The sequence below is a fragment of the Ailuropoda melanoleuca genome, chromosome 7, assembly GCF_002007445.2.
Source record: "Ailuropoda melanoleuca isolate Jingjing chromosome 7, ASM200744v2, whole genome shotgun sequence".
Classification (NCBI taxonomy): Eukaryota; Metazoa; Chordata; class Mammalia; order Carnivora; family Ursidae; genus Ailuropoda; species Ailuropoda melanoleuca.
In genome coordinates this window covers 37,192,159-37,213,895 of record NC_048224.1, presented here as the reverse complement: position 1 = coordinate 37,213,895, position 21,737 = coordinate 37,192,159, and the positions used below count along the sequence as shown (strand labels likewise).

The following is a 21,737-nucleotide window of genomic DNA, read 5'->3' as shown; positions in this document are numbered from 1 at the left end:
TTATATGACAGAGATAGAGACAGCCAGCGAGAGGGAACACAAGCAGGGGGAGTGGGAGAGGAAGAAGCAGGCTCATAGTGGAGGAGCCTGATATGGGGCTCGATCCCTCAATGCCGGGATCACGCCCTGAGCTGAAGGCAGACGCTTAACCGCTGTGCCATCCACGCGCCCCTGAATTTAATTTTCTTAAATTGCTGAGTGTTAGGAAAGCCTGGAGATGTAGTTGAACAATGTCAATGGTCTTTGAAGAATCACTGAAAAGAGGTCCCAGAAGACTGGGCATAGGCAAATACCCTATTCAGGAGAGAGGATTGAAGTAGACAGCAGAGGAAAAACTAAATGTTACATGCATATTAGCCTGATGAGCTTGATGTGGGTTTTCTGTGAATTTCTGTAGTAGGTGCTTGATCATATGGTTGTGAACAGTTATGAAGGGAGGGTAACTTCCACTGGCACCATGCGTTCATGCAGCGCAAGTCATATGTAACCACCCTTAGAAAATGCCGCAAGTCAGAACTTTTGTGATTTTTTTTTTTTATTCGACAGAGATAGAGACAGCCAGCGAGAGAGGGAACACAAGCAGGGGAGTGGGAGAGGAAGAAGCAGGCCCATAGCAGAGGAGCCTGATGTGGGGCTCGATCCCACAATGCCGGGATCATGCCCTGAGCCAAAGGCAGACGCTTAACCGCTGTGCCACCCAGGCGCCCCTTTTGTGATTTTTTTTGCAAGAGATTTGATGATGTCATACTGTCTTTCTTTGATGGCAAGATAGGAAAATGCTCACTGAATTTGAGTATCCAAAGAGGGTTGATTAATGGGTTGATATCAGTGAGTGAAATGAGCAAGTGATCTTTCATTGGTATGATTATAAGGAATAAATACTCTTTGCATTGATTAAACTTGTGATTTCTGGTAACCTATTCAACTGTATTGTGCATGTCATTAATTATGTGTCAGATAAAGTTGTATTTTGTTATGAGAATGAACAATTTCTAGCAGTCTCTGAATTTTAGGTTCCAAAGAACCTGAGAGATGAGTGATTATATACACAGTATTTTGGGTGTTTGCTCATGTAGCTTCCTCAGTACCTTACAATTTAAAATAATTAATCTAAGACTTTGTGTTATGGTTCTTCTACTCCCAGCTTTGCCATACCCTGTATCTCTTTAGCACACAGCGAAAACTGGTATACTTCCAAAAACTGCAAGGAGTAAACAGGAAGTTACTATGTGCATTATTTTTAGCCTTACTGAATTAATGCTAATTGGTAATAATGACGCAGCTCTCTAATAGCACCAACTTAAATGTGTGCTTACTGTGCACCAGTCACTAAGCTTATCACTTTAGTTGCATTATTAATCTTCATAATAACATTAGGAAGTGAATGCTTGTCTCTGTTATCTCTTTTACAACGAAGGAAAGTGAAGCTCAGAGAGGTTTTACAGTTTTGAGGATCATGCCGCTAACCCATGACAGAACATGGATTCCAGAGCAGTTGGTGACAGAGCCAGAGCTCTCAAAGGTCTCATGACCCCTGTTTCTGTATTCTTTCTGCCGAATCCACATCTTGTTTGCCTTCATTAACATTTCTCACGTATTACAGCATTTTTGACTGCTGCCTTCCTCACCACCACTCTTTTCGTTTCATTTATTACCTCTCGGAGTCTCCTAACTTCTGGGCTCATGGCCTCCAGTTCTGTCTCTTCTTTCATCCATCCTCTACCTGACATTTGCTGAGCACCTGCTGTGCACCAAGCGTGCTCTGCATATATTATTTCATTGATTTCCTCTGGGGTCCCCTCATTCATCCAGAAAAGAGACCTCTGTTCAGATATCAAGAGAATCTTTCAAACTGGCAGTATAGTTCAGTTTTTTAACAAATGAGGACAAAAAAAGGCTCAAAATGAGGGCCTGAGTTCTTCCACGTAAAAAGGCAATAACAACCCTCTTGAAATTGTTGGATCTGTACTAGATCAGTGTGGTGTACTAACTCCCAGTCTAGACACCCAACTCACTAAAAGCCCAGACATCTGGTGGCGCAGTGGGTCGTGGAGTTGTGCCAGCAAGGCATGGATGCACACACTGTGGGCGCTGTATGTGCCTTGTGGCATCTCTCATTGCTCCTCTTCCTCAGCCCCATGTTGTCTTTTCCACAACATTTCACTCTAATAGGGTGAATAGGATCCCAGTTTATCTCAGGATGGGTATACTGAGCCCCAGTCCTCTTTGGAAGTGGGCAGCTAGAATGGCCACTGTCAAACAATTGCCCTGGCCAGAACCAGACGCAGGTGTCATGCAGCTGCCCGGGCTTCTGTTGGTGGTGTCTTGGCTTTGAGGACCATTAAGCATGTGTTTGGCCTGCAGGTGAATATCTTAGTAATATATGATAGGAATCTGGATACCAAAAATACATCTTTATCCAACATCTTGACCTTTAGTGAGTTGGGTGCCTTGATTGGGAGTTAATATACCAGAGCAACGTAGTACCCAGATCTAACAATGTCCAGAAGAGTTTTCTCCCCTTTGACCTGTAAATAGCTTAGCAGCACCCCCCCAGCCCCCACCCTCATTTTGAGCTTTCTGCTTCTTCTTCTTCTTTTTTTTTCTTTTCAAAAGAAAAGTGCATATGCACTTTCAGCTTAACAGATTTATTTGATTTTTGACCAGGAGTCTCTTTTCTGGATGAATGAGGGGACCCAGCAAGGAGTCAGTGGAACCACATAGGCAAAGCATGTAACTCAGTGCTTGGCATGTGGTGGGTTGTATTAATTTCTGATTGAGGCTGTAACATGACCATCACCTTAGTGGTTTAAACCACATAGATTTTTTTTTTTTTAATCTGGCATTTCTGGAGGTCAGAAGTCCTAAGAATAGGGTGTTAGCAGGGCTGCGTTCTTTCTGGAAGCTTTAGGGGAGAATCTGTTTCCTTGCCCTTTCCAGTCTCTGGAGGCTGCCTGCATTCCTTGGCTCATGACCCTCTCTCCATGTTCAAAGCCAGCAGTGTAGCATTTTCAAATGTCTCTCTCTCTGACCTTTGCTTTTATCCTCATGTCTCCTCTAACACTGACTCTCCTGCTTCCCTCTTTTTATAAATTGTTTTTATTGAGATAAAATTCATATACATGAAATTCACCATTTTAGCCATTTTTAAAGTATACAGTTCAGTGGTTTTAGTATATTCACAATTTGTGCATCCATCACCACTGTCTTCTATCAGAGCCACCTTCTTATAAGGACTTCTGTGATTACATTGGGCTGACCCCGTCATCCAGGATAATCTCCCTAATCTCAGAATGCTTAGTTTAACCCGATCTGCAAAGTCCCATTTGCCATGTAAGGTAACATATTCACAGGGACTGGGCATTAGGATGTAGATATATTTGTGGGCCTGTTATTCAGCCTTCCCCACGGGTGCTTAGCAAATGTTAGTGTCTCTTGAACTTAACCTTCTCAATTCAGATACACTAAGCTCTTGTACTACAACTTTCTAGAGTCTTCATCATCAGATTCCTCTGAGCATCATTGAAGTGTACTGTCTCGAGAAGTAGGACTGCGATAGCTCTGGTAACAGCTCTTATTTATTGGGTACGCAGCGTGCACTGGGTCAGTTAGGAGAAGATTTGGATGCATGGGCATTTAGCTTTTCATGAGGTTGAATTGCTCTTTCTGCCAGTATTCACCCTCCTAATACCATAAGTATGAAATTTAGCCTCACGCCTCGAAGGGATGTGGTGTAATATAGCAGGCAGTGACTGCTGGCTGATCGTCATGGACTCTATGTTTTCTTTGAATTGAGAGATCAAAGAAATTGCTAGTGGTTTTTACAGAATTAAAACATACCAGATGACCCAGCATCTCCATTTCTAGGCACATACTGAAAAGCAGTGAAAGCATATGTCTGTGCCAAGACTTGTATTTGAATGTCAGAGCAACATTATTCACTATAGCCCCAAACCGGAAATAGCCCAAATGGCCATCAGCTGGTGATTGGATAAACAAATTGTAACATATCCAAATAATGGAATACTACTCGGCAATTAAAGAGGATCAGACGGCTGATGATAATGTGGGTGAATCTGAAAAGACTGTAGTACGTTGGAGAAACCAAACACAAAGGCTATATAGTGAAAGTGTGAATGTCCTTGATGCTACTGAACTGTACAGTTAAAAATGGTTAAATGGCAAATTTCTTGGTATGTGTATTTTACCACAGTTTTTTAAAAAGCTACATAATATATGATTCTGTTCATATGAAATTCTGAAAAAGGCAAAACCATAGTGACAGAGAGCATACCTAGTTGGTGTCAGAGATCAGGGTTCAGGGAGGGGCAGACTATCCCAGGGCATGAGGGAACATTTTAGGGTGACAGCAATGTTCTGCATCTTGACTGTACTGGTGGTTCTGCAGCTGTATACATTTGCCAAAACTTATGAATTAATACACTTAAAGATGAATTTTATTGTTTATAAATTATAGTTCAGTAAAGCCTGTAGAAAGGAGGAAAAAATGGCTAGGAATTTGATGGAGTTAAAAATAGTCTGTCTCCTAGTAAATTGTTAGGGGATTTGTCTTTCTGTTTTATAAAGCTTGTGTGCCAGATCATAAATAATAAGATAGAGGGAATGCATTGCCTTTTCATCCCTCATTGGGTTACATGAGCATGTTTAGTAACTGTAAACAGTATCTATACATTTAGGGTCCACAGAGTTACTTGAAAGTTGCCTTAATGAGGACGTTATCAACAGTCAGTATTCCCAGAGGTAGAGGAAGGAAGACTGTGTGCTGTTTCGTACAAGTGGTCCTTTTCGGATTGATTTTGCCTTCTTGCCAGCCAGAGGGGTGATTCAGTTGAGATATTTCGTTGCACCTTTGATATCAACTTCATTTTGGTGTAAGAATTTTTGAATTACAGGTTGGTAAAACATTTTGAATAACATAAGTTTGGTGAAAACATCTATATTTTTTCTCATTGATCTCCCTAGTTCTGGTCAAACTCTGTGCCTTTTTAAATTTTTTTTTTATTTGTTTAAAGATTTTATTTATTTATTTGAGAGCGAGAGAGATAGCAAGAGAGAGCACGAGCGGAGAGGAGAGGGAGAAGCAGGATCCCTGCGAGCAGGAAGCCCAATGTGGGACTCGATCCCAGGACCCTGGGATCATGACCTGAGCTGAAGGTAGATGCTTAACTGACTGAGCCACCCAGGTACCCCTGTACTTTTTTTTTTTTTTAAAGACCTTATTCTTATTAATCTCCTTGGGGTATTTGACCTTAATATCATCCCCTCTTTCTCAAAAACTTCTTTCTCCTTTGGTCTCTGGAAATACTACACTCTAGTGATTGTCTCCCAACTGCAGGTGTGATTTCATTATCTCTTTGGCTGGTGTATCTCTGTCCTTAGGTCCCCTATGGGAACACAGTCCATTGCCCCATTTTCTCTGGGCTTGTCCCTGGGGGTATCTTATCCTTTCCTGTGATTAAGTCTTTTGGCACATCTCAAAGCTCTTGTCCCAAGTTCTCCATCAGCTTCTGTCTTTTACTTCCAGCTACCTCCTGGGAATTTTCACCATCCTAATTTCTTACCATTGCCCAAACGAAACATATTCCCCTTTCTTCCATGTCCTCTCTCATTCGGGGCTTTTCCATGCCCTTGAGACACTTCTGTCCCCCTCAGGTTGAAATCCTGAAGCTCTGCTACTTTCTCTTTTCCCCTAGGTCCTCTCTTCATTTACTGTTTGGATATTTTCTGTTTCCTCTGGGCTCTCCCCCTTCCTTTGAGCCTTTTTGATAACCACTTTAATCTGCATCTTTATTGTCAGAGGTCACATGGCAGCTCCACATTCTTCAGTGAAAGCTGCTGGTCAGGATGACAAAGGAGGTGACAGTTTGGGAAGCCTTGTGTCACCAAGTCCATGTGTCAGAACCCCAGTAAATGACCAAATCCCTAGGTCCTGGAGCTTGTCTTAGCTCCTGCAGTCTAACTCTTGGGATGCTTTGGAAAAGCTTGGTGTTTCCTTTTGTGTGTCCGGTGTCCCCTTTGCTGCCACGGCCTCTGATTTTTTAATGACAGCTTTTCCTTCTCTCGTGAGTATATGCCCTTGCTTCCCCTGTGCCCCTCAGAATCCTGGGATTTGTAATTTTATGATACTTTTGGGAAACTTAAGGTTTGCTGCCTTTGTGCTCTCTCTGAGCAGTTCCTAATTTCTCCTCCTTAATGCAATAGTGCCTTAATCTTCCAACTGAAAACCAAAGCTGAAGCACCTGACATTGCAGATTTCATGTACTTCATTCCTATTAGTCACCAGCTATGTGGGTCTGTTTTTATCCCTTTTTATTTTCCTCTCTGATTTTACTTGGGAGGTACTAAGAGTTTTTTTTTTTTCATAAATTCTCTCCCAATGACCTGCATTTTTTAACAGCATTTGTAGAAGTTTCTTTGTAGGCTTGGTTGCAGAGTTGAAGGAAAGTGGGAGAATTTTGTTAATAAGAGAAGACCCACGAAGTACAAGTTATATTATCCTGTGCGTGTTCTTTCCAAAGGGGAGGGCTGGCCACAGCCTGTAGCTCTTAAAATTTAACTGTGTCCTCAGAAATAAGATAGTCATGGAGGAGATAATGCTAAGTGAAATAAGTCAAGCAGAGAAAGACAATTATCATATGGTTTCTCTCATCTATGGAACCATAAGAACTAGGATGATTGGTAGGGGAAGAAAGGGAAAGAAAGGGGGGGTAATCAGAAGGGGGAATGAAACATGAGAGACTATGGACTATGAGAAACAGACTGGGGGCCTCAGAGGGGAGGGAGGTGGGGGAATGGGATAGGCTGGTGATGGGTAGTAAGGAGGGCACGTGTTGCACTGTGCACTGGGTGTTATATGCAACTAATGAAGCATCGAACTTTACGTCGGAATCCGGGGATGTACTGTATGGTGACTAACATAATAAAAAATCATTAAAGAAAAAAAAAGAAAGAAGATAGTCATGCTTAATTTTTTTTCCATTTATTTTGGCGGTGAAAGATGTGCTTTAGAAGTGAAAAGTTGATGAATTATTTCAGCGAATAGGCTATTTTAAGGTGTTATATTTCATTTGTTTTTTTCATTAGAGAAATTTAGTAAACTTGAAGCCAGAGGCCTGGAAATACTGATTTTTCTGAATCACAATGTGATGCTGTGCTTATTTACTTTCCTTTTTATCTTTGGGCATTCTAGAGGGGTGTTTGATGCTTCCCTCAAAATGGCTGGCTTCTACGGATTGTACACATGGCTGACTCATACCATATTTGGCATCAATATTGTCTTCATACCATCAGGTAACAATAGTATCATTACTTCCACTGTCCTCTGTTTAAGGAAAATTAAGCCATTTTCCATACATTGGGAAATGTCATCTTCCTCGAGCTTAAAATACTAGATTTTGAGATCTAGTTCAGAATAGGAGAAGTATGATTTGTAATGTGTATTTATGCTGTATTCCCAGTAGCTGAAACGATACCCAGCGCTTAGAAAACAGTGTGCATAAGTATTTGTTAAATGAGTGAATGTCCTAGCGCTTAGCACAACACCTAGTACGTACTTGGTACTCAGTAATGTTTGTATTGAACTTATTGACAGGGAGTAATGAGTTGGTCAAATAGCTTTGTCCCTTGAAGGATACCGTGCCAGGGGCAAGACAAATGTCTCTGAGGGCACATAAGCTGTGTCCATACCCCTTAGGATCTATTCTGATAATACGCTCATTCTGTAAGCACCAGGATGGTTCAAAACCACCCTTTACTTTTTCCTTTACATTATCTCTGCTCCTCTTCTTCCACTTTTCCTTCCTTTATTTCTGTGGCTGCTTGTCTTCCCAAATATACCTGCCTTCCACATTGACCCTCTACCATCACTGTTTCCCCTTTTGTCCACACTCCCTTTCTTCTTTACATTCGCAAGTTCATTCATGTTCCTTCCTACTTCACTGTCCTCTAAGCTACCCTCTGACTGCAAGCAGCCTGACAGCACAGGGCAGTGGTGGTTTCTTAACGACCTTGTGAGGCAGGCAGTGTCGACGGTATTCCTGTTGTATAGATGAGAAACCAGGCATTTTCCGAGGTCACGTAGCTGGTAGGACCAGAATGAGAATCCACGTATGGGAGAGAGTGAACACACTGCTTTGGATGAGCTTGAAGTCAGGTCCTTCAACAGGCAGGGTTTCGGTTTTGTTTTTCTTAAATTACATTTCCTTTTTATTAGAAAGATACAAGTGAAGAGTATACATTCATCTCTGAGGTTTAGAAACTGATTTCTAATTCAGCTTTGGACTCTGTACAAATTTGACCAATGCTCTACTGTTGCGTCATAGGACTGTGTGTTAACTAACCACTGATTCAAAATAACAACTGCGGGACACTAGAATTTTGTGGCTTAAGAAGAGATTCATGGGGAAAAAAAGGAAGTACACACATACTTTAGAGAGATTTTTAGCATCGCTTTTGAGATATATCAGACCTTCATTTAGCAAATTCAGTTCAACGGGGCATTATCATGCACCTGAAATTTGAGTTTGTATTTAACTTGTGTTGATGTAATTGTTTAAGGAGGAGGAGCTAGTGCTTAGGTTCTGCTCTTTTGTTATTGTTTTATTGGTGATGTAAAGTTGCTTTTCTTTTAATCTTAGCGTTAGCAGCAATCCTAGGAGCGGTGCCGTTTCTGGGGACATACTGGGCAGCAGTCCCTGCAGTTCTAGACCTGTGGCTTACTCAAGGCTTAGGGTGCAGAGCCATCTTGCTGTTGGTTTTTCATCTCTTGCCAACATACTTCGTAGACACTGCCATCTATTCGGATATATCAGGGTAAGTATCCGCACAACTTCTCAAGTTTCTGGTGAATCATATCCAGGGATTCATGTGGCCTTGTTAAAGGAAGGTTGTTTTATTTTATTTTGTTTTCCCTTTTGAGGATGGGAAAAGGGACAGATAGTAGGGTAAGATTTTTCAGGGAAGTAGTCTTTTGTGATCCCACTGATACAATCAGGTTTTAATATAATATAATTAATACTGATTGCATGGTATGCTATTCTGTTGTCTCAGTGTTTATAATATCTGAGACATTGTGTTAACACTAAAATTGTGAATGATCTTCTGTTTTAGTGATATTTAAGCTAGGAAAGAAATCTTACTAGATGTACATAAAACATTTTAAGTACAGTAATGAGATAGTGGTTATTTTTAGAACTTCTTTGCTTTTGGAGAAAAACATTAAGTTGTAGGTCTGAGATTTTCCATGTGAAACCAAATCTTATCAAGTTAATATCTGATAAGCAGAGCTCTCTTTACTTAAGATATTATAGGTATGGTTCTAGATTGAATGCAAGTTAAATTTAAGGCAGAATCCAAGCTTTGGCCATGTAATAAAATAAATAAATACCTCTTTTTATAGATTTTGGTATCTCTTTTAGAAATTGCATTAAGTAAATCAAGCCAGTTCTTATTTAGTCAAGTATCCAGATTCACATTGCTTGTTAGAATCTAAGATGTAGCCAAATGCTGAATTTTCATCAGTTACTCAAATTCAGAATATGCCTACTGAAACTATCATAATAGTAAGTATATTAAAATTTTTTAAGTAAAATTCACCATCACAGTAAGTGTAGACAAGGGCTAAGTTCATAGGAAGAGTGCCCTTCAGTTAATTTGAGAACATAAAGGGACAAGTTATATTCCACCTTGTTTTTGCTCCAGTAAGTTGAAGTAGAAAACAAATGATGTATAACTACCCTGAAGCCCCAAGTTCCAGAGCAGAAAGAAACAAGCAAATCCATACACAGGCCATAGGGAACCTTTTATGTCTAAAACTTGAGAGAGAAAATTAAAGACAAAAGGAGAACATGAGAATGTGGTTAACTAGTGATGAAATTTAAATAGAGTAGTTATATGACTTATCATTAAATGTCCTCATTTTTCTAAACTTTAAATTTTTTATTGATGTTTCTAGCTAGAATTTAAGATGTATATTTGATTTTATCTTAATAATAAAATACTACCTTATTAAGCCAGCATTAACAAATGAAAGATTTTGTGTAAATTGTTTGATTTTTTAATAAATGAAGCATTTATTTAAAGGCTTCCACTCTTTTTTTTTTTTTAAGCTTTAAGCATTTTTGATAGAAATTTTTTAAAAGTGTGTTATTTAGGGAAAAAGCTTACTTACATAGCATAGGTATGTGGAATACTGTCCTAAATTGTTTTTTTTTTTGAATGAGGAAGATAGATTATGAATATAATATATTGGTTTCCTAAAGACTAGCTCACCTTAAATATTACTTTTCTTTTTTTTTTTCCTAAAGAGTTTATTTTACAGAGGGAGAGAGAGACAGCACATAAGCAGGGGGAGCAGCAGAGGGGAGGAAGAAGCAGATTGCCTGCTGAGCGGGGACCCTGATGTGGGGCTCCGTCCCAGGACCCTGGGATCATGACCTGGGCCAAAGGCAGCCGATTAACCAACTGAGCCATCCAGGCGCCCCTTAAATATTACTTATTGAACTGTAACATAGTACAGAACATTATTCCAGAGTTACTTGTCCCTCAGTAAATCGTTCCAGTCACCTGTGTTTGAAAACTAGGAATAGAACATACCTTCTCTCCCCATCGCTCTTATATTAGTGGTAATTTGTTATTGTTATCACTGTGCTATGCTGCTGTAACCTCTTACCATATTCGGGTTATGTAAGTGATTCTGTGATAAGCTGGAGGGCAATTATGACTCTCCTGTGAGATAGAAATCTCGGGCTTTGTGACGGATAGTTTCCCCATGAGGCCTTTTATCATTACCTGTGTTTAAAAACTACTTTAGGAGGTTGCCACAAATCTAACCTATGAATAACATGCATGCTAGTGTATTGCCTTATAAAAAGCGTAATTATTTGAGTTACATGCTAAATTGTGCCTGCTTAACTATCCTTGATGGAAGTAAACTTAACATGTGACTTATGTAACCAGTCCTCAGCCAACACTAACCTAGGTCAGGCATGCATATAATGGGTGTAGGATATCTGTTAACAGTCTGACTTCACTCCCTCCATTGCCAGACCTTATAAAAAGGCAGATGTTGTATGTGTTACATAGGTAAGAAAATGTTTGCATCTCAATATTTTTATAACCGACATTCAGTTATCTGCACTGAGGTACTCTAAAGAAAGCTGGTCATGCAATCAAAGGCCTGGTGTGTTAGGAATGAACATTATGTTAGAGATGTGTTTCAGATTCACTCCGAGGTTTGTGTTTGTTAAAAGCCAGGAGCTAATCTGTACGCTCTTTCTTCCAGAGGTGGGCATCCTTACTTGACAGGCTTGGCAGTGGCTGGTGGGGCGTACTACTTAGGCCTGGAAGGAGCAATCATTGGGCCCATACTTCTCTGCATACTTGTGGTCGCTTCCAATATCTATAGTGCCATGCTAGTGAGTCCCACGAATTCAATGCCCACGCCAAACCAGACCCCGTGGCCTGCTCAGACTCAGCGGTGAGTTAAAGCAGAATGATCATGAACTGTGTGTGAAACTGAACTATCCCATGCCTTTATTTTTTTACGTGAATAGTCCGTCAGGATACAGGTATTTCGGTGTGCACGCTCTGCTAAAGATTGTAGAAGACTCTGAGTAAATAAACCAGTTTTTGTAGATGTTTGGGTTTCAGATACCAGGAAAATTTAAAAACTAAATTCGGACAGGATTGTTCATATCATGGAAGACCAAAAATAAATAAAACATTTAAAGAACCACTTGGGGACATGGTGTACCAGATTAAAGGGGAGTCAAGAAATAGGTCAATCAAATGCAGTGCAGGAATCAATGGGAGGTCCTGGATTAGGAGTGGGGAGAATCGATAAAGAACATTTATGGAATAGTCAGAGAAATCTGAATATGGGCTATTTATTAAATAATATTTTTATATCAGTGTTAAATTTCCTAGGCATGATAATAATACCTTGGTTGTATAGCAGAATATACTTTAGGGGTAAGATGGCAAGATATCTGCAACTTGCTTTCCAAAATAGTTCAGCCAAAACTAATAGAGGGGGAAAAGTGACTATAGCAACATACTAACAATTGGTGAGTCTAGATGAATGACATGGTTGTTAATTGCACTAGTCTTTTAGTTTTTTCTGTAGTTTTATACTTTTTCAAAATAAAAAGTTGGGGAAAAAAATTTTGAGTGCACCAGTATGGAGTTATGACTTATTTTGCAAGGACAGACAGACAGTTCAATATTGCTGTCATCTGCTGTCACCAACAGTTCATAAAAAAGTTATAATGTAATATGAATTGTAATTAAAAATTTTTCTGTGATAGTGTCACAATTTTACAAAGCTTTTTATTGAGGTTTATCTTCCATGGGCTGAGATGCACATCTTAAATATACAACTAGATGGATTTTTTAATATAAATATGCCCATGGAAGCATCACCTATATTAAGGTAGAGAGTATTTCCATTACTCTAGAAGCCTTCCCCATACACCTTCTCTGTCAGGCCCCTTCTCTAATAATAATCTGACCACTGTCACCTTAGATTGGCTTTGCCTAATTCTGAACTTCACCTAACAGGAATCCTACAGTAAGTACTCCTGAGTCAGGCTCTTCTGCTCAACATTGTCTGTGGCCTCCAGCCACACTGTTGCACGGACCAGTCATCCTTTTCTCATGCTGCCTAGTATTCCAGTGCATGAGGATACCACAGTTTATTCATTGCAGTGTTGATGATGCAGTTTGTATACTTGCCAGTTTATTTTTTTTTTAAGATTTTATTTATTTATTTGTGAGAGGAGGTGAGAGAGAGGGAGAGCGCGCACAAGCAGGGGGAGGGGCAGAAGGAGAAGCGGGCTCCCCACTGAGCAGGGAGCCTGATGTGAGACTCAGTCCCAGGACCCCAGGATCATGACCTGAGCCGAAAGCAGACACTTAACCTGACTGAGCCACCCAGGCTCCTCCCACTTGCCAGTTTCTTGTATACCTGTCTTCTGGTGGACAGGAGTACTTAGTTTGAGTATATATTAAGAGGTGGAATGGCTGGGTATACATCGGGTTTAACTTGAGTGGATACCACTGCTTTAACAGTTTTCCTTTGTGATTGTATCAGAAATACAACAGAAAGGTAAGACAGACTTTTAACAATGGAGTAGTAAGAAGTCTCAGAAAAAAGAATTCTAACTTTCCAGAGACTGTCCTATGTTGTCCTTATTATTCTCCACCGGAAAATAATTTTTCCTGCATTGGGTCTTCTAGTGTAATAGAGGAGTCATTAACGAGTCGATTCTGAAAATGTATTTGCTGAAACTATTTTATGTTTTCTTTAAAATTCTTTAGAAACATGGTTCTGCTTATTTTGTGTAAATGTACTTTCTGAAGAAGGCATGGTCCTTTAACTCAGAGCAGATCGAATACAGTTTCTGAGTTAGACCCAGTTGGTTAGAGGGCCGTTGTAGCTAATGCAAGGCACTTAACTTGATGGCAGGGATAAATCTGTTTCCTTAAAAAGAATAAAAGGAGAGGCACTTAGGTAGTTTTAACAAAAGCTTCACCATTTTGAAGGAGGTGACCCTGTGATTTCTGCCTTTGCCTCTTAAAGGCAAGTATGTGGGTACCTCAGAAACCAGTGAACAGTTACTTGAAAGCAGTAAAGAGCACTTGATAACTGGATACCCTACTCCTTGGGGATCTGTACAAGGAACCAAAAGAAAATTGGTTTTTAACTAATATGAATTCTTCCAGGCAGATGACCCCTTTCCCCCTTCTCTGAAGGTAGAATATTATTAATTAGGTGGCATAGGGGTTAAAAATACAGTGTGAGGGCTTTTATAGTATTCATCTTTTTTTTTTCCTTAAAAGTTATGTATGCATGTAGTTGAAAGGGTCAAAAATTTCTACAAAGCTTGTTGTGAAAACTATCCTTTGCCTTCCCCCATCTCTCCTTTTCTGCTCTGCGGGAACCACTTTTTTTTTTTTAAGTTATTTATTTATTTATTTTTTGAGAGACCATGAGTGGGAGAGGGGCAGAGGGAGAAACCCCACTAAGGCTTGATCCCAGGACCCTGGGATCATAACCTGAGCCAAAGGCAGACGCTTAACCGACTGAGCCACCCAGGCGCCCCTGAGAGGAACCACTTTTTGACTCTAATTTAATTTTTACCTCCATTTCTGGAAATAGCATGTTTATTTCTTGATTTTTTTTTTCCATGAATAAGCATTATCTATTTACTTCCCAGTTGGAAGGTGAGAAATTAGCTCTTTACTACCCACCTCCCACTATTAAACTGTGATATTGGTTAGATCAGTATTTGGCACTTGCATTCTTGGGACTCTGTAAATTATATTCCTGTTTGAGCCTTCTTGTATATTCTGTCTGTATTTCCTTACTTTATACAACTTTTTGCTTTCCTTTGAGTTCTAATATACTGCGTTTTGTTGGCTTTGTTTTCTGAGTACTTATGATTAGCCTCAAGCTATGCACCAGGTGTTCACATCTCCTCTTGCTCAGTACACTCAGTTCTATCAGGGTTTATCTTGTTGACGAAGGCTCTCCTAGAGTGTTCTGATCTGCTCCACTGGATGCTGGCTGTTCTTTTGCCTGCTGTTAGCTATCAGTCCTTCAGCTCTCCTCTGTGTTGGTAATTCTCACTTCCTATATCATTCCCCATATCATTTTCTTTCTTGATTTATTCCCTTTTTGTGGTGCACAGCCTCCTATAGATTTTTGGGAAAGAATGCAGAAGGGGAGTGAATTTTGGCAGGGTGATGCATGTCTGAAGAGGTTTTTTCTGAAGTCATACTTAATAGCTTGCCTAGGTAGAGCATTTTTTAAAAGATTTTATTAATTTATTTGAGAGAGAGAGAGCATGAGTCCATGAACAGGAGAAGGAGTAGAGGGAAGAGGGAAAAGCAGACTCCCTGATAAGCAAGGAGCCCAACAAGGGCTAGTTTTTTGTTTTTTGTTTTTGTCTTTGCAAAATGAGATAGGAGGTGTTCTCCCAAAAAACCTCACCACTGCTGCAGACCTTTACATTAAACCTTCAGAATTTCAGCTGGAGTGCACTCCCTGTCGTGCCAGTTTGGACTAATGAGGGTGAAGAGAGAGAGCTGGAGGTGGGTTTAAGCTGACCCCTCAGACTTCACGCCTGCTTTCTGTCTATATCTGCAGACTCTTATCTCTCTCTTTTTCTTTCTCTCTGCTGCCTGCCTTGTGTTTAATTTTCTAGCCATATTGTAGTTCCCTGAAGTCATTGTCATTTTTGCACATGTTTTCCCTCTTTATAAAGAACACCGCACCCTTTCCAGCAAGGCTGGTGCTGTGGACTGTCTTCAAAGTACTCTTCTTCTGAGAAGCATTGCCAGAACTCTCTGGGCTAGGTGAGATGTGCCTGCCGTGTGGTCCCCCGAACCACAGCATCTTCCACTTATCCTATTGGAGCTTAATACACATTATAACTGTGCAGTTTTAATTAATTGTCTTTCCCAGTAGTTGGTGAGCTTTTTGAAAGTAGGAACTAGGTCTCATCTGTTCACTACTCTTTTACCATTTCTAGCATGGTGTTCAGCACATAGAAAATGTTCAGTAAACATTTGATGAACTAATAGATTAGTGAAACCAAGAACAGTTCAGACAAAAAGATTTTTGCAATATCACCTGAGGCTGATAAAAGAAGATGGGACATAGTAAGCCCCAGCCTTAGAGCTGTATTCCAGAGTTGTCGGGAAGGAGGGAATGTGCCTCATAGTGATGACATGGGCTCTGTCACAAGATTGTGCATCTGTGTGCGAGGTGAGGGTTTGGAAATACACATTCAGCTGTGCCAAGCCAACTACATTAAATTAATCAGGGAAAGCTTTTTATTTTTAAATGTCCAGAGCTTATTCTGTATCTCTAGGAGGCAAGGAGTCAACAGCTCTTGAGCTGTTAAATCAGAAAAATTTTAAACATTTACATAAACGAGTTTTTAAAAATCTTACTGAAAACTTATGGGGAGGAAGATTCACAATTCAGAGCGGGGATTGTAAATGAGAAATCACATTGCACATTCCCCGTTGCCATTAAAGGAACTGTAAAATGTTAATAGCAGCCTCTGTCCCTCCAACCACATGTGGTCCTGTTCTGCTTTTCTTGCTCCTTAGTGAGAGATTCTACCACTGTAGTTCTTAGCATATAATAATCCTTATGGTTTGGAAAAGAATACTGTTTTATTTATTTATTTATACATACATACGTACATACATACATATACGCATACATACATACATAATTTAGATGACTGAGGTAGGACATTTACCATTTCTAGAAATATTGTCAATGCAGTATTATCCCTTTGTTTCTTCCTATTCGAGAGAGGCCAGGACTTATGAGCCCTGCTGATCAGTGAGCTCAGTGCTTCTCCGTGAGGACAGAAATAAATTATTTCTGTGTCACTAGGTTAGGGAGTTTGTTTTCCAGGAGAAAGACATTTGTTGAAGATCAGTGTTGAAGATCTGAGGTGCCAAGGTAGCTCAGTTTGTTGAGCAGCTGACTCTTGATCTCGACTCAGCTCGGGTCATGATCTCAGGGTCCTGCGATTGAGCCCCATGTGGGGCTCCGCAATCGGGGGAGTCAGCTTCAGCATTCTCTCCCTCGCACCACCCCCTGTGAACATAGTCTCTCTAAAATAAATAAGTGAAAATCTTAAAAAAAAAAAAAAAAAAGATCAGTGTTACTTCTGTAGGCTTACACACACACACACACGCACTCACACACTCTCACATATACCCTGCCATCGCCGCTCTAAACATCTAGAGAAGGTAAAATGTTGAGTTGGAAAATTGTTAGTAACTGTTTTCTCAGCTTGCTTCACTTTGTTTTCCTTTTTTTTTCTGGGTCCTTTTGGAGGCTTTCTTGGCCTGGGGGCAGAATTGAATAGTAGGTATGAATTTCAAGGTGACAGCTAAGCTTACTTGTCAACAGAAAGCAGTCACCAGGCCAACCACAGTCTTAATCTCATTTCATGCATGTTTGCCCTGAGGCAGAAATTTTCATTCATAGTTTAGAGGAACTGATTCGAGATTCAAACATGCAGGTATCTTAGAAATGTGAAAAGATGTCAAAGGATGAATTTAGAAACCTGTTGTGTATTGGGAAATCCTTTTTAATATTGGCCAGTTTTTGGTTATTGGTTTTAAATATTTTCCAGGGCATCCCACAGCTTCTAGCCAACTTTGCCTAAGAAGACAAATTTAGGTGAGACTGAAAAATAGATACATAAATAAATAGACAGACAGCTAGGGTAATGGTTCTGGGTGGGAGGCATGAGTTTTGCTCCCCTCAGTAGATACTTGGTAGTGTCTGGAGACATTCTGATTGTCACAACTCCAGCAGATAGAGGCAGGGATACTGCTAAATTTCTTATCATGAACAAAAATGTCAATGGTGCTGCCAATGAGAAACCCTGATTTGATATATAGATAGATAGTAGCACGCATAAAACCTGGGAGTATGTAAGTCTTCGTTTTGGGGGATTTCTTTCAGAATTTAAAAATATTTAAGGAAACAAAATTCATTCCAATTCTTTCTCCTATCAGCATATATTCTGCATGGTGGGTTTGGCCATGTCACACGTACACCTTTTCAAAGCCATAGCCAGGAAGCTTATCCATTCTTCAGAGCTATTCCTTTGGAGGTAGAGCTGTGCTGGTTGGAGGCGTGCGTCAGAGGTCCAGAGGCTAGGGCCCCCTGCCAAGGAGGCAGCCTTGAAATAACGCAGTGTTCTTGAGTGTAATCTCTTTTCTGTAACTTTCTGCCTGTGTCTTCTTGATTCTGAAGTACTTCTGACATTGTGCTAAGGGGTTAGTCTTTAATTTACCTCTGTTCCCACCCAGCTAACCTGCCTCGTAGTGTGATGGGAAAATTGAGAAGACAAAGGAATAAGGCAGAAGGGGTAAGACAGGTGCCATGAGTGTGGAATTGCACCTGACATACAGATTATTTGCTTTATGAAGTTTTAGGTGATTTGTACTTAATGACAACTTTTTGTCACCTTTTGTGTCTACAGCTGAGTTGTTTTCTTAATTTTTGGAATACTTCCCTTATACTCACTTTAGGTCTGTTTGTAGTGAAAAACTTGAGTCATCTGTGTACAGTAACCAACCTTTGGTTATAGGTATGAAAATAAAATGGGCTTTATTTGATTGATAAATTTAGAAGATACAACATAGTATAGTGATGTGGCTACAAGTTAATATAACTTGAAGACTTTAGAATTGCTTTGAAAAATGCAAACATTTTAAGCTTCACTATTTTTCTGAGTTCCTGATTGGTGATATTGCTATAAAGGAGCAGGGTAACTTCTGTCTGAAAGATAATACATGTGTGCTTTGTCTCTTTATCATTTAAGATAGATTGACTGTACATAAACAGAAAACAAGCCCCCAAAACGAAAAAAAATCGCACAATCAACGGGACTCAAAATAACAGTGACTTAAATAAGCTAGAGGTTTATTTCTTGGGCAAAAGAAGCCAGAAGTAGGCAGTCTAGGGCTCATATGACTGTTCCACAAACATTCATGCCCATTCTCCCTACATCCTGTTCTGCCAGCTTGGTACGAGGTCTTTTTGGGTAAGATGGGATCTTGAGCTCATCATCAATAAACTCTGACCTGGCCACCACAGATACAGAGCTGACTGGGTCACATCCTCCTAGCTCGGGCACGCAAATCATGTAGCAATGGCAAGCTAGCTATTACAGGGCTAAGGCAGGCACCTCAGATATGCAACAGACACCTCCATCCAGACCAGATACTACTTAGTCACGTGGTCGGTCATATGTAGTTTCAGGGGAGTCTGAGGAGATCATCTTGGATGGGAGACAATGGACCCAGCAAAAAAAAAATGGAGTTCTTGTTAACAAAGACAGAGACAACTAGCAGACTTTAAAACAATACTCGGTGAAAGTATTAACAATATATAGTGACTATACAACCTTGTCAAGGCTCTCTGGCTATAAAAATAAGATATTGTTCTATGGCAATTAATTATTGTTTGGACACTGTTTTGCTTTTTCTTTTTTAAAAAGTATTTCTTTGGCTTTATCCACCAACACCCCCATCCTTTTCCAAAAGCAGAACTAATCATTCTCTCTTTTCTTCTTACAGGACTTTCCAGGGTATTTCTGATGATCTGAAATCTTCAGTAGACTGACATGGTTTGCACCACAGTGATTTCTGTAGAAGGTTCACTTGATAGTGAGTTCAGCTCAGCTGTGGCCTTCTGTCCTTTCATCTGTGCCTAGCAAGCAGAGCCCGGGAAAGAAGGAGAACCCTCCTGGCCTTCCATACAGAATGCCTGGACAAGAGAGAACTTGCTGTGGGTTGCTTTGCCTTCTAAAGCACAGCTTTAGAGCTTAGAATTGTGGTTTGCTCACTTACCTGTTGCTATGATGGCTTGAAAAGTTTCAGTTTATACACTGGTACCATGGTTCACGATTTCCCACTTTGGTTATCTATATTATTATAATATGTATTTACAAAGTTATTTTAAGAGTCCTGAACTACCTGCTGTTAAAAGTATTCACAGTGTAATTTTCTCCTGGTTTAAGAAATCTGTTCTTCAACTTTTTTATGACCGTCACTTTTTGATGAACAGGGTTTTTCACTTCTGAATATGTAGTTGCTTGAGCAGGAAAAGGAGTCTTCTACCCTTCTACCCACTCCCCTCTGTAAATGTAAGGCGGGTGGCTTATTTGAAGGTCACCTAGTTGTGTGTTGCAACCACAGGAGACACAGAAAAACAAGCTCCTCCTCCCCTTTCTCCTCCCTCCATCTGCCATTACACTCTTGCCAAATTCTTAAAACTTGGTTGACCACTTTGAAGTAAAAAACTTAGTAAGCTGCTGTTCATGGTAACAATAGGACAGAAGTCATGTTGTGGTTCAGTTTTCCTTTCCAAATGCTTTAAGTGAAAAATCTCAGGAGTCGCAGTTCACCGAGTTGTTAAATGTATCCCTGTTTGCTTATTTGGAATTCTGCCAATTAGTTACTTATTAGCAGTAGAATGTTACATTTAGGCAGTATTTTTCCATCACTTAGCACAGCGCCTTGCACAGAAGACTCTAGACGAAGGCGTGTTGAATTATGACTTTCTAAGTCTCCCAGACATCACAATAACCAGCATAGCGCTTTGCATTTTTCAAAGTCATTCTGTGCATTTTCTTTCACAGTCACTTTCCGGCAGCTTTTGTACAGCTTTCTGTTATTTTGTAACACTTTCATACAGACGGGAAAACTAAGGTTCAGAGAAATTTAGTAAGATCTTCCTGACTTCACAGTCTGCAAACTCTGCTGTGCTGTAGCATTTCTTCCAACCCCTTATGCAGTTTTCCCAGTGCTTGTCCTACAGTTAATGACAGGCTGGGACTAGAATCCAGCTCTTAGCTTGGTGCCCTTCCCACTGTAGAAAACAATCATCGGGCTCTTTCTCCATACCCAGGGGAATATGGAGGAGAAAGCGTTCCTGAATATCAAAGGCATCCCATTGGAAAACGTTTGAAAGTAGAAATAATTTTTTTTTCTAAACCATTGTCTCATAGTCAGTGATAATTAGCTTAAATTCATTCTGATATTAAGAAATTAACTCCATGTAAGAAAGAGGCGACCGTGAGGGTTTTGACTGTTTATACAGTAGACTACCTGCAGATCTCTTGTTTTACTGACCTCCTACAATTATAATCCGATATCGCACCAAGTGTTCCATTTGGCCGCTAACCGACTCCTTTTTTTTAGTCAGTTGTTAGTCACTTGTTCAGTAGCACAGTCATTGAGGGTTGGCCATCTCTGGTTTCCATGCCAACCGCTGCACAGGGTGCTGTAGGGGAGAGCTCCTGTGAAGGCCTTCTCCCACTGTAAATCCTAGCCAGATCAAGTGCTTGCTAAAATGATGAATTTTGCATTAAAAGGGTTAAAAAAGAAATCAGGTTTGTTTTTGTTAATTGTATACCCGTAAGTTTATAGCTATAATTGGTACATATTCATAAGAGGCAAGTATTATACACAGTGAGTTTAGTGTGCATATACAAATTATGTTCCTCCAAAGTGTTTTTAGCTGTATAAAGTGATACTGCAAAAAACTAAACTCCAGCTAATGTATGGCTGTTGCCGGTCATAATTATTAGTATAAATACCAGGTTCTGGGAGAGGAACTTGGAGCGCTAAGAGAATAGTTGGGGACTCCCCAAATGGGCAGTGATGTAATATCCCCTAAAAAATCAGTCCTACACACAATCCTCATCAGGAGACCGGAACTGCACTGGTGTTCCAGCAACCGGAGACAGACTCCAAAGGCCAACCAGCTGGGGGAGGAGCCCTCGACCAGAGAAACCTAGCCCCTCAGACAGTGAAGAGGCTTTACGGAATTTTCACAGGGCACAGAGATGACGTGGTATGGAGAGCTAGGAGTCTCAAGCTCAGGTCACAAAATGGCTTTGCCCCCAGATTCTCAGTAAGGATTTGTCCCAGAAAGGGTACGTTTCCCTAGGAACAGACAGTGCATTGATGAAGTAGCTTTAGTAAAAATGTATACCAGAAACCCTATCACAAGGTCTTACATTTTTATAGCTTTATTAAAGATTAGTTTTAAGTTCACGTTCACTATTTCAGTGTAAACTGAATGGGGGAACGGGAGAAGATGAAAGTCTCCACACGTGCTCGTCTCTCTTCTGAGAATAAGGTATAGCGTTTTTAGCATAAACTNT

The 21,737-nt window shown here is 40.2% G+C and overlaps 1 protein-coding gene across 3 annotated transcripts in view; it reads left to right on the top strand.

Moving 5' to 3' along the window:
- The window catches only part of TMEM245 (transmembrane protein 245), a 93,222-nt gene extending 72,761 nt beyond the window's left edge, over nucleotides 1-20,461 (top strand). For 2 of the 3 annotated variants that reach the window (XM_034664233.1, XM_019796742.2), the window contains 4 exons: nucleotides 7,211-7,311; nucleotides 8,658-8,832; nucleotides 11,303-11,497; nucleotides 19,144-20,461. In XM_034664233.1, coding sequence (XP_034520124.1) covers nucleotides 7,211-7,311; nucleotides 8,658-8,832; nucleotides 11,303-11,497; nucleotides 19,144-19,189 — 517 coding nt within the window. In that variant the 3' untranslated portion in view covers nucleotides 19,190-20,461. The remainder of the gene's footprint in view (nucleotides 1-7,210; nucleotides 7,312-8,657; nucleotides 8,833-11,302; nucleotides 11,498-19,143) is intronic. The other variant, XM_034664234.1, reaches the window with a different exon arrangement.
- Nucleotides 20,462-21,737: the final 1,276 nt, after the last annotated feature.